The sequence below is a fragment of the Anguilla anguilla genome, chromosome 11 (assembly GCF_013347855.1).
Source record: "Anguilla anguilla isolate fAngAng1 chromosome 11, fAngAng1.pri, whole genome shotgun sequence".
NCBI lineage: Eukaryota > Metazoa > Chordata > Actinopteri > Anguilliformes > Anguillidae > Anguilla > Anguilla anguilla.
Genome location: NC_049211.1, coordinates 41,671,196 through 41,684,353, shown reverse-complemented (window position 1 = coordinate 41,684,353; position 13,158 = coordinate 41,671,196). Strand labels below are relative to the sequence as shown.

Below are 13,158 nucleotides of genomic sequence, written 5' to 3'. Positions count from 1 at the left end.
TGCCAGTTTCTTTGCATGTTGCGGTTTTAATTGTCGATAATACATTATTATTTATACAGCCTCCATTGCATTTCTGATTTAAATGATGCATTAGTTGAAATCGCAGTGTCGCAACATCTGCCCAAGCACTCACACAATGTGGCAGAATATTTTGATTTTGTAACATAAAAAAAGGGCTATCTATGGAAAATATTGGTGTTACATATCTTGGAGATACTGTAAAAAGGTATTTGCGAGCAGAGGTGTGCTGTAGCGGTATCTGAAGGCAGTGATTGGCTGTCGATGCTCTGTGATTGGCGGTCGATGCTGTGTGATTGGCTGTCGATGCTGTGTGATTGGCTGTCGATGCTGTGTGATTGGCTGTCGATGCTGTGTGATTGGCGGTCGATGCTGTGTGATTGGCGGTCGATGCTGTGTGATTGGCTGTCGATGCTGTGTGATTGGCGGTCGATGCTGTGTGAGCGGCCCTTGCATGCGGTCACCGTGTTTTGGGTAGCATTCCATTGTGTTCACTCCTGGTTTGGTCTCCTAGGCAACCTTGCGCTGGGAATTAGGGAGCAGGGAGCGCGTGCAGAAGGAAATGGGTTGGAATGTAGCTATACTGTCACTTCCTGTCCGACCCGTGCGCTGCGGTATCTTTCCCTTAAATGGAGATGATTGGGGAATGAAGAGCGTAAGTAATGGTTAAAACATTCCTGACATTCCCAATACTAAAGACATTGAGCCCAGAAACTTACAATGCAAAACATGCAGGTATCTAGTTTTGGAAGCCTGCTTTATCTATCAGCTTGAAGCCATTTTAGTCATTTTGGACTGGAGCATGTTGGTGTCCCTGTAGGAATCAATGGAGCTTGTATCCTTCCGCTTTAAGGCCTAGCACGTACTCTACACAAGGTGCGCAAACGCCAGCTCACATTTGGGACGCTAGCCGTGTTTACATACCGTACGCACGCTTACCGGCTTTAGCCCTGTCTGAGGTTACACACCGCTGATCCACAAGGGGGCAGCCTAGGCCAGTCTGGTTGGGGTGAGTAACCTTGGTGACTGTTAATAGTTTTTAGTTGTTCGTTGGACAGTATTTACATTGAGTGCCTCTAACGGAAATGTGTGGAAGTGCAGCACATATTTGCGTTGCGTTAAGAAACGTGGTTGCTTGTTGCGTCGTTGCGCGCGTTCCTTGCGTAGAGTATGTAGCAAGCCTAAGAGGGAAGTGTGCGTGAGGAGGGACAGCTTTCTTTAGCGCAGGCAGGTCCACCCTGGTGACTCAGAGCTCTTCGGCCTTTGGCGAGTGCTGATGTCATGATTACACAGGATACGGGAATGCGCCCCCAGATGACCTCGTCGCTCGAGTCCGCCCCCTACTGGGCGTGTGCCAACGCCCCCGCGCCCTGGCCGAACCCGAAGCCTTTGGGACCAAAGTTTTTGGCGTAGCAGCCTGTGGATGCGCAAACAGAGTTAAAGTCAAAGGAAGCGTGACCCAGTGGCTGCCCTGACTTTCTCACCCACTGGCGAGAGTGGCTCGTGGTTTCTGAAAATCACCAGCCATTTTCAACATTTTACCAACCCACATGACCTTTTACAAAAATAACACAACCTGGTTGGTTACCTGTCAGAAGCCTGCTAGAGCAGAAAATCTTACCGGCATTTGGCTGGTGTTAATTTCACTCTCTGGCTACAGAGCATACTCCAGAGAAAACCGTCTCTCTCAGGATGTACAGCGAGGCAAGGCGATCCAGCAGACTAGCGTCCATGAGTCCTTCGGCTCTTTGCTAGTGGGGCACCGCGGCCTGCTAGTATAACGGCTGCGTTTTCTGAACAGCTAATCCTCACCGCAGCTAATCCTCACCACAGCTGCCCTGCCTCAGCTGCCTGCTAGCGTACCGCTGCGGCGCTCTGCAATATGTAGATTTGCGATGTGCTAACAGACAGGCGCTACTGCGCCCCTGTATGCTCGTTAGCTGGAAGGCCCTGTTGGTAAACTGGCAGTATTGTTTTAACATCTGGTAGATTTCATGCTCTAACAATATAAAGCCTTGGTACTGCTTCAAAAACAGTGATGTTTACTTAACTTTAACGTGTCCTTTACTTGAAATTTAATAAATCATTTTCTACTTCTGCGGTGGCTCTTGTTATACAGCAGTAGTTTCTCAGCCCTGGATAGCTACGTGTTTTTACATGAATGTGTTTGTACCGTATGATTGGTTTCTGAATGTGCTTCCAGTGTATAACGCTGCGGTTTTTGCCCTCTCTAGCGTTGGTTGTGTACGGTTTTGTAGCTGTGAGTCCACATTACACGCTGCGGACGAAAGGAAGCGTGTACGCGGGCGCGAACCTTTGCAGTAGATCTCGCCCTCCTTGTCGGCCAGGGTGGTGGACTCCAGGCCTTTGCCACACTTGGCACAGCGGAAGCAGCTCTTGTGCCAGGCCTGTGTGGGGGGGGAGAGGAGCTCTTCTGTCACTCACGCAAGAGCGGGGGGCGTGGGTCGGGGGGGGGGGGCTGGGGGGCTTCTGACACATTCACACTCTCATTCACACCCTGCCTGTGAGAGGTAAACATTGTCTCTCTCTCTCTCTCTCTCTCTCTCTCTCTCTCTCACTCTCACTCACTCTCTCTCTCTCTCTCTCTCTCTCTTTCTCTGTCTCTCAGGGGGAGAGAGAGAGAGAGAGAGAGCACAGGGGGACTGGGGGGAGCACCCATTACCCCGGACAATCTGGGGGGAGCACGCATTATGATTCATGCAGTGGAAATCCGGCTTGGCAGAGCTGGGGAAGGCTGTAGTTATTGTTGGCGACGTGTGACAGTTCAGGCACTAGGCCTGAGCCATGTCAGGCATGTCACACAGTTTCCTAAATGCAGTTCAGAGAATACATAATCTCCAGAGAACACTATGTGAGCACTTTTTCCAGCGCGTTTCTGGAATTTTCTGAACTTAAATGGAATTGAGCCCTGAGCCCTGGTTTCAATGTGTCTTGCCTCCCCGCCTTGAGCTGAATTGTAATTGGCCAGGATCTCTTCTGCCGGGCAAACGGGCCAATGAGATGAGCGGGTGTTGTGAGGTCAGAGGCGAAAGGGACATTTTGATTCGCTCTGTACTCACGCTGCCGGCCCCCACCACCTTCTCCGCGGCGTACACCGCCTTGCCGCACCGCGGGCACACCTCCGAGCCGCCAAACTTCTGCGCAAATTTGGACGGGTTGGGGTTGTTGGTGGGACGATGCGCCGCTGGTCTGAGAACGAGAGGGAGAGGGACCAACGCGTGGCTGAGGATTTGTATTCCACCTTTATTACCTTTATTTACTCGTAAATAACCTATGAGGTAAAATAATCTCTTTTATGTAGAAGATTCAGCCAAGAGGTAGCACAGTTAAAAAACACGACATTACAATGAAGAAAGGACCAGTAAAACAGTCAAAGGTGTGCATATCTCTGAATTTTGGGGCGCTTTGTGGGCAAACGCCTGATGGATACTGTCGAAACAAGCGATGGAACATCCTGTGTGCTTCAAGCTGAGGTAAAAGGAAGAGGCAGAAAAATCATAAAATCGCCGCAGTTATCCTGAATGAGTCATGCAGTGGAAACGCAGCTCGGTTGAGCTGGGCAAGGCTTCAGGTCTGTTGGCAGCGTGTGACAGTCAGACATAATGCATGACTGAAATGCACATGCACAGAAGTCCTCCTTCTTAGTGTAGTACTGGGCCACCCAGCCCTGTTCCTAGAGAGCTAACGTCCCGTAGTGTCTCATTTCAACCCTAACGAAGCACACCTCATTCAACAGAGCCACCCAGCCCTGTTCCTGGAGATCTACCACACTGTAGGGTTTCGTTTCAACCGTAATTTGGCACGTCTAATTCTACTAATTCTACTAGCAGCTCAATGAGAACTCTACCTGTTGAATGAGGTGTGGTTCGCTAGGGTTGGAGTTAAAACCTGCAGGACGGTAGATCTCCAGTAACAGGGTTGAGCATCACTTTACATTTTAACAATCTGACTTCAGATTGTTATACTACAAACTGGTACAACTCTAACTAAGAAGATGTTTGTGCTTTGTTTGGTGCATATGCAAGGAAAAGACAAGATTGTGGTGATTTTAGGGGAGATGATGGGGGCCTTACTCTTCGTGTTTGATGCCCAGGGATTCGCCCGTGTCCATGCTCAGCGTTCCCGCTCCCCCACCATAACCGTAGCCTTTTGGCCCATGCTTCTTTCCGTAGCAGGCCTTACAGTAGATCTCGTCCATGTGGACTGCCACGGTGGTGCTGTCCAGGTTCTTCTTGCACACCACTGAAACCAGACAAGAACAGCAGAGTTCAGATATGCACAACACTGAAACCAGGCAAGAGCAGCAGAGGTCAGATACACACAACACTGAAACCAGGCAAGAGCAGCAGAGGTCAGACACACACAACACTGAAACAAGGCAAGAGCAGCAGAGGTCAGATACACAGCCCACTGAAACGGGCAAGAGCAGCAGAGGTCAGATACGCACACCACTTAAACCAGGCAAGAGCAGCAGAGGTCAGATATGCACACCACTGAAACCAGGCAAGAGCAGCAGAGGTCAGATATGCACACCACTGAAACCAGGCAAGAGCAGCAGAGGTCAGATACACAGACAACGGAAACCAGGCAAGAGCAGCAGATGTCAGATATGCACGCCACTGAAACCAGGCAAGAGCAGCAGAGGTCAGATGCACAGACCACGGAAACCAGGCAAGAGCAGCAGAGGTCAGATACACACAACACTGAAACCAGGCAAGAGCAGCAGAGGTCAGATACACACAACACTGAAACCAGGCAAGAGCAGAAGAGGTCAGATACACACAACACTGAAACCAGGCAAGAGCAGCAGAGGTCAGATACACAGACCTCTGAAATAGGCAAGAGCAGCAGAGGTCAGATACGCACACCACTTATACCAGGCAAGAGCAGCAGAGGTCAGATACACACAACACTGAAACCAGGCAAGAGCAGCAGAGGTCAGATACACAGACCTCTGAAACCAGGCAAGAGCAGCAGATGTCAGATATGCACGCCACTGAAACCAGGCTAGAGCAGCAGAGGTCAGATACACAGACCACGGAAACCAGGCAAGAGCAGCAGAGGTCAGATATGCAGACCTCTGAAATCAGGCAGGAGCAGCAGAGGTCAGATACACAGACCTCTGAAACCAGGCAAGAGCAGCAGAGGTCAGATACGCAGACCAGTTGCACAGCTCAGCTGGTGAGCTGCTGTCATTTAGTTTTATTTTGCAGTGCTTGTCTGCTAACTAGCACTTCACCCTATACGCTCTCTCTGTAAAAACCCTACCCCCTTAGCCGACTAGCACTTTCACCCTATAGGCTACTGTCTGTCTGTAATAACTATACTCCCCCCAAGGTAGAATTGTTCTTTGATTTTGGATATAAGTAGTAGTACTCGAATAAGCACATCTGCAAATGAGAAATCTGTAATAAAATGTAATGGTTTACTCTGGAAAATCAGGTACTGTTGTATTAATTCTGTATCCTCATGTTTGAATGAATTCTAAATTGAATAAATCTATACTTTGGATTTTCACACTCTAACATCAAACAGTTAGGGCAATATTCAATATTCCTGTCTTGGGGGTTGTTCTTTAACTCAGAAATTCAAGCAAATGTTTGTTTCATATCATTTACAAAACATTGTTTCTGTTCATGCCTACAACCGTCACAACCATAATGTGAATTAACAAAATTGAACAACTTTATATAAGATTCCAAATAGAGTCAATTCATTTGGTCTTTTAAATGTTACACATAACACCAAAGATTTGAAGAGAGATAGTATATTTCTAAAAATATGGAGGGGTGGCGTGGGGGGACTGACATCTTCATCTTTCTTCATGTGACTTTGCAAAAATAAAACAAGTGTAGAGTTATGTACCAGTCAAATATGTTTTGCAATAAGTGTGTGTGGACAGACGATTGGCTTAGAGTGGCCTATTCTGTACTGTTCACAGGAGTCACATTCCAGACTGCTCATCCTAGACTGCTCCTTTTCCTTATCGGAAGCTCAAATTCCAGACTGCTTCTTTTCCCTCTCGGAAGCTCACATTCCAGACTTCTCCTTTTCCCTCTCAGAAGCTCACATTCCAGACTGCTCCTTTTTCCTCTCGGAAGCCCACATCCTAGACTGCTCCTTTTCCTTATCGGAAGCTCAAATTCCAGACTGCTTCTTTTCCCTTTTGGAGGCCACATTCCAGACTTCTCCTTTTCCCTTTCAAAAGCCCACATTCCAGACTGCTCCTTTTCCCTTTCAAAAGCCCACATTCCAGACTGCTCCTTTTTCCTCTCGGAAGCCCTGGACTGGGATCAGTGCCTCCCGAATGACGTCGGTGCATGACCTCATCCAGAGCAGCGTAATCAGTGTTGCCAAGGGCAGCGGGGGCTTGGAATGCAACGAAAACCTCACATTCAGAACATTCCAAGCCAAATACCTATCCGGCCTTTTAAGGGGGATGAACTCAGAATCTGACTTAAGCTAACATCTCCAAATATGGGCAGTCTCATTCAAAGCCTACATAAATTATCCAAACATTCTGCTTCTCTTTTTCAGTCATAAATACATTCCTTCAGTGAGCATCCCAAACACTGCTGACTGTTTCGCACTTTCTGTGTCTCTTCTGTGAAATCATGGAAAGCCATTGAAGTATGTTTTTAGTCTTATTTTATGTATTTGCATCTACAAATATCACGTTTGTAGATGCAAATACATAACTGGTCAAATACATTTGGTTTTTGTAGCCAGCTATGTGTAAATATTTTGTCATTTTAAAAGACAGCTTTGAAAACTTTGGTACTTGTTGCATGTATATAAATTCATTTAAAAAATTTTCTTTTTATATAACAAGGTTTACCAGTTTGAAACTGCAGGTAACAGAAGCAATACAACTGTCTTTGAGGACAAAAAAAGAATGTATACTAATTCATATTCATATCACTCTTCATATCCATCTCAAAAGATATTGCTAGTGCTATAAAACCAACATCAATACTGAAGACAAAGTTTCCACATTTCTTCCCACTTCTTACTGAACATTCCCAAATACCTTGCATTCCACCAGGGCATTATGACTAAAATGGTCTAATAATTGTATTTTCTGTTTAATTTCCTGCTTGATGGGGTGGAATTACAGCTTTGGTTAACAGGGGGCACCAGAGAGTGAGTGTGAAAGGGCTGGTGGCAAAAGGTCTCTGTGCTTGGATGTCCTTTGTTGGGAAGTACACTGCCCCTGCTACATCATACCACTATGCACTAGCACATTTACTGCAGAAATATTCTGAATATACTAGAGACTTCATGAATTCAGTGTTTGGGATACATGTTGATTTAAACCAGGCTTACGTCTTAGTCGTCTGCTGTGTTGAGGAATCATTGTGTGATCCAATACACAAATGTTGCAGTTTTTTATTTATTAATCTAAACCTAAAATTAGTGTAGGGGTTGTGTTTCCAGTTCATTTACTGAGAATATTGTGAAAAAGCCAGTGATATTTCAAGAACTCAATATCCCTTTATATGGACTCAGAATAGAAACTCAGGAAATGAAGAAACAGTGGTAATCCCCCGTGTCATTCTAATGTAATTCTATTGTTGAATTATGTGAATCATGTGAAGAAAAAATCGATGACACTTCATCATTAGCAAATTAGTTGAGATAAACTTTGCAGGATAAACACAGCAAATGTTTTCTCATGTTTTTAGCTGATTGCTTACTTAAAAAAAAAAAAAAAAAAACACCTATTTTGATGTTACTTTTTCATTTTGCACACGAGCACGCTCAATTTGAATCAATTCAGATTGAATGCAACTAACTATTTATGTCACATACTTAATATGGATAAAATATACTATAGCACGGTATCTTGAGCAGGCTCCCTCAGGTTGTTGATGAACTTTGTGTTCTTAGAAGGTTGTAACAACACTGAATTTATCAGCTGCTCTGATCGCTGGAACAACCGACCCTCACTGCACAGGAAGCAGGACTTGTGGAAGTTCCGCCCCTCCCCTTCCTGGTACTCACTGCACAGGAAGCAGGACTTGTGGAAGCTCCGCCCCTCGCACTGAACCTCCTCTGCAAAGTACACAGTCTTCTGGCAGCAGCCACACTTGTTTCCTCCTCCGAACGGCATCCTGCAGGGGCACAGAGGAAAGACTGGTGAGGGTCTACAAGGGTGTGAGGGCGGGGCCAGACCCTCTCGCTCCGGAGAAGCCATGGGGACAATCTCCTTTCAGAAAGGGCTCCCCAAAAGTGCTGTAGGGGGCCCCTCAACAGGCCGGTTCACTTAGCATGAAGTATTACACTGAATGAAGACTTGGGAACATTGAAGAGAAAAATACTAATGTAGACAATTCTGACTACGGATTTAGAATGACTGGGTTGCTCTAAATGACACTCTGTAGTATGTGTTACACAGTACTTTTACAAAGCAAACCTGGACATCGCCGTAAACATTCTTTCAAGCATTAGAACATTCATTGAAGACATACGGCAGCCAATATTTCATAAATTCATTATGCGTTGTATGCCACTATTTACATCGAAATATCAAGTACGTGATTGTCTTATGCAGTGTTGTACAGTTTTAGTTAGACTGTATACAATGTTCTGTTTTATATGTATGCATTCTGAACACATACATACACAGAGGCAAATACCAAGGACCTCAGTAGCTCAGCTATTTAATGCTTGACACACTCTTCAGACTGGAGTCTGAAAGTAGACGAGGGTTCAGCTAGGTCCCATCTCGTGTATTTGCACGTTGTTTCGGGTTTTAACAGAGTGTGGCGGGGCTCGGTTCGATGGAGGGGTCCGGGGCTTTCCGGATGTCCGGTCCCTCCCTGCCAGGGCGTGTCACCAGGTGTGTGACATTTCGGAGCCGAAACCCGTGTGGGAGCCAAATACACCTCGGCTGTATTCTGGGGGCGGGGGGAGGTGGGGCAGTTCCGGGCCACACCCATTGGCTGAGCGGGCACACACACCTGGGTTGCTTTGGGTAATCAGTCCAGGGCTTAAAGGCGGGCATTCAGTGTGGTAGATCCCTCATTACGTTTCTGTTACATCAATTATACTGCTACTTTACACCAGGCCGGCCTGTGGAGGATGGGCTCCCCCTCTATAGCTGGGTTCCTCCTGAGATTACTTCCCATTGGGGAGTTTTTTTCTCACCTCCTTTTGAGAGTATTTTCTCACTGGGGAGTTTATTTTTACCTCATGTGCTTGCTATTTGGGGGTCCAGGCCTGGTTTTTTGCTCTTTTTCTGCTACTCTGTAAAGCGTCTTTGAGAGAGGCGAACAAAGAAAGAGAAACCGGACTGAAAAGTCTTTGTGTTGTTTGGCTGGTTTTGTCTTTGTTGTTTCAGTTTGCTACTTTCGCCAGGATTCCATGAGCGTGAATGGTGAAGATTTTTTGTTTATTGGTCTGTTTAAAGAACTCCCTCTCTCTCTATTGGCAAGTAAAACGCTGGTGAAAAACTGGAATTGGCACATCTCCCTGTGTCCGCACGCTCGGTCCCTCCCGGGAGTGTCACCCGGCGCGTGACACGGACATAACATGTCCATGGATCCTCCGCCTGAGGCCGTGTGTGCTGTGACTCGGCCTGGCCTTACCGAACGAGGTGGAGTCCGCAGGAGTCTGGGAGATTAAATGCTCATTAATGCAGGGCGGGGACCGCAGGGCGTCAGACGTGTGTGTTTTTAACCCAACGGCCCGAGCGCGATATTCCTCGGTTATCATGATTAGTTTCCCTCCTCGCTCGTGAAACCTCTTTCCTCTGGCACCGCTGCCCTCGCCGCTCACATTGGTACGCTTCATTACGGCTCCTTCCAGTAAGTTCCAGGGGAAGACCTCCCATTCCCTCTGACCTCGTCGCTCTTTTCCAGGGTGCTGGGCTCTCTCCGCAGCCTTATCGGGGACACAGACTTCCAGGAGCATTTGCCCGACCTGCGTTACCATCAGAATCCTCGAGAGACCGTAACTTTAAGACCAGGCCCCTGTTTGAAAGATCTGAGGAGTATTCTGCCCTCAGACAAAGGAGGCCTGCCCTTAATGTCTCTTTTGATTGCAGATAAGATAACCACAGAATGCCCGTTAAGCATTTCTGACATCAAACTCGGAGGGCCCAGGGCAAATTTCAGGCATACTTCAGTTACAGCCCAGACTAAACATTTTGCTGGACCTCGTGTTGTAAGGCATTGCTTTCTGTCATGAGTGTGATACTGTAAAGAGGACGCAGCCTGTACAGTCAGAACAGAACAATCACTGCCGTGACCATAGAGTGTATGTACAATGGACACAAACAAGCAAACCATAGAAGTAAGCTCGAACTGCAACACATGCATTAGTGCACTCAGTCCATACTTCATTGATGGAAACTGGGATTTGTATGTTTTTTTTTCTTTTTGTTCTTAGAATTTATTAAAATTGACGCTTGTGACAGTTAATTTTGAACGCTGCGTGGACAAATGTACTGGCATTCTGGCACGCACACACACAGCTGTGGACTGGTTGTTGGCATACAGTCTCATACAGTTCTTTTTAAATCGAGGATGAAACATTAATTCAATCCAGACGGAAGATGGTTTTGATCATCATTAATTTAAATACCGAAGCCCAGTCTAGCTCTGAAGTAATTTCTTTCCGATACCTCCACACAGAGCTGTTGGCCTTCTCAAACTTGTATGCCATTGATATTTTCACGGTTTTAGCTGCCTTGGTAAATCTTATTATGGCTGTGTGAGAGATTCATCCGGTACAGCTGATCTCCAGAAAGTCACAGGCATATCCGTTGTTTCCCTCCAACCAAATTCCATGCTGAAGCCTAGAGCTGAGATCCACATTATTGTTGTGCCTGGCCCAGACACCCCAGAATGCAAACAGTCGCCCTCTCCAGTTATTGTCCACATTCCATTGGCTGTGGGAAGGGGAAAGGTGTGGAACAGAACAGGGAAATGCCACCCTGTTCCCAACGTTCTCAGATGTTTCTAAATCTTAACATTAGGTGGTTGCCATGGTGAGATAGTGGATAAATAGGGTGTGGTGTATTTGTGGGGCTGTAGTTCCTTAGGCGGTGTGTGCGTGCACATGGGGGACCGAGTGTGCATTCACAGGCGTGTGATGTGTAATGGAGTACTTAGCACTAACCTCTAAATGGCAGAGCCATGTGCAGTACATGCTAGTGTTCATTTGACCAAACACAACCAGCCAAATTACACAAAAAACACCTTCAGTTGAACCGTCTGATAGAACCACAGCATGAATTACGCTTAATCAGGCTACTATTATTTGTAAATACAAAAAAAAACTAGCTGTGCACATAATAGGGATATAGACTTGGAGTTACTAATCAAAAAATATGAATGAGAGAAAAAATGATAAAAATTGTATAAAAGAGGTCATTTTCAAATATGTTCTGGCAGCATTAGCCAAGAAGTTGTCAAAAACAAATTACAGCCTACTGTAAGCACGCTTCAAAACAAGGACCCCTTCGGAAAACTCGAATAGGTCCTCTGAGAACCACAGGAGAACAAATATTTGTTTGGTTTGATCCAGGATTCAGTTTGCAGATGAGCCGACGTTCTGACAGCAGCCAGACGGCTTCTCTCAGCTAAAATGACCCCGTTCGTTATGTTTTTACAAACTGCGTGTGAGAGAGAGGTGGATTGTGGGAAATATTTCCCCTGCCTACCTGCAGTTGTGTGTGTGGGGCCGGGGTCCTCCTGGTGTGAGGGCAACGAGTCTCTGGAGCTCCAGATGTGCCGAACAGCTGCTGAACGTTCCTGCTTAACACAGAAGAGCAGAGAGCCTGTGTGCTCTGAGTCACAACTGAGGGAGGGGCCAGGGAGAGGGAGAGAGAGAGAGAGATGGGTGGAGAAAAACAACAGAAGAGCTAGAAAGAGTGGGTGCAGACGTAGACATAGAAGGGGTACGGAGAATTAAGTGGTCGAGAAAGAAGGTAAATTTTGATGGGGTAGTGAAAGAGGGGAGACACACAAGGTGTCGAGAGGAGAGAGAGAAAGCTAGAGGGAGAGAGATACAGAGGGGGAAGAGAAGACAGAGAGAGAGAGAGAGAGAGAGAGAGAGAGAGAGGGAGGGAGTGGAGTGGAGTGAGGGGGGGAAGGAAGGAAGGATTGAGAAACTGAGAAAGTAGGGGAGTTGGGGGAAGCGTGCAGAAAGAGGGGTAGAAACTCTTGCCAGGACCTTCCACACCCCAACGAGCAAATACACTCGCTCTCTGATGCTCACAGGGCAGCTGCACGTCTTGCCCACACACACCACCGCTCCCGGCAACCGCATCTGGCTGCTCCCACAGGCACTGACACATCGCCCGCTTCCTTTACACCGTGAATAAACACTTTTATCCTTTAATCAATTAAAAAAAACAAAACTATGTACGCCACGAAGGGATCCACAGCCTGCTCTTGAAAAGCTTAGCATTGATAGAACACACCTAGAAGAGTCTCCTGAATTATTCTGTGGTGCCAGAACAACATATAGCCCTTCTCAGAACTCAAGGCTGAGAAAGTCATGAAACCTAAAGCAAGAAGTTCAGACAGAGGCTGCAAACTTAACTGGGACCTGTAGCGGTAAAACACAATTAAAGCACCCCTTAGTAGCAGGCAGGCAGACTAGTCAGCCACACGCAGTATTCTGGTGGGTGTCATTACTTTCCATGAAGCGTGAAAGTGAGCGGTGTTCATTGTCTGGTGATGGTCACCTGACTGGGAGAGATGACCTCTGATTGGGTCGTTAAATCTCTGCGCCCCTCTGCCTGTGACCGAACGCCGTGTTTGGATTGCGTGTTCGGCGCACCTCACGCTGCTCTCCTGACCTTTCGGAGCGGGCTGCTGATGGATGTCACCGTCCGTGGGTGTCTAAACGAGCGAGCGGTTTTAGTTTGAAGGTCTGTAATTGGCTATCACGCCTCGTAGATTTAAATGAGTCTCCCAAAGTGAAAAGGGCAAGCGAGTCTCTTCCCGTAAATTAAGGCGGGGCTCTTCCCAGGGGCCTGAACCCAGAGATGTCAACTATTATTTACATTTCCCATAATGCACTGCAGAGGTGTCTGCTGATATTTCCTGTCTGACTGTTGTTATGTATGCTAGACTTTTTTTTTTGCTTGTCTTTTGTTTTTCTCTT

General features: G+C 46.7%; 1 protein-coding gene across 2 annotated transcripts; it reads right to left on the bottom strand.

The window, feature by feature from the left end:
* On the bottom strand, window positions 1-12,069 carry csrp1a (cysteine and glycine-rich protein 1a). Of its 2 annotated transcripts, none has more exons than XM_035383624.1 (6): window positions 11,708-12,069; window positions 7,990-8,153; window positions 4,113-4,281; window positions 3,099-3,228; window positions 2,333-2,426; window positions 1-1,435 (listed from the first exon to the last, which is right to left on the bottom strand). In XM_035383624.1, the coding sequence occupies exons 2-6, from the start codon at window positions 8,150-8,152 to the stop codon at window positions 1,359-1,361; spliced, it is 633 nt and encodes a 210-aa protein (XP_035239515.1). In that variant the 5' UTR covers window position 8,153; window positions 11,708-12,069; the 3' UTR covers window positions 1-1,358. The 2 variants fall into 2 exon arrangements, with proteins under 2 accessions (XP_035239515.1, XP_035239517.1); XM_035383626.1 differs by having other exon boundaries at window positions 8,044-8,153; window positions 11,708-12,065.
* Between the last annotated feature and the right edge of the window lie 1,089 nt (window positions 12,070-13,158).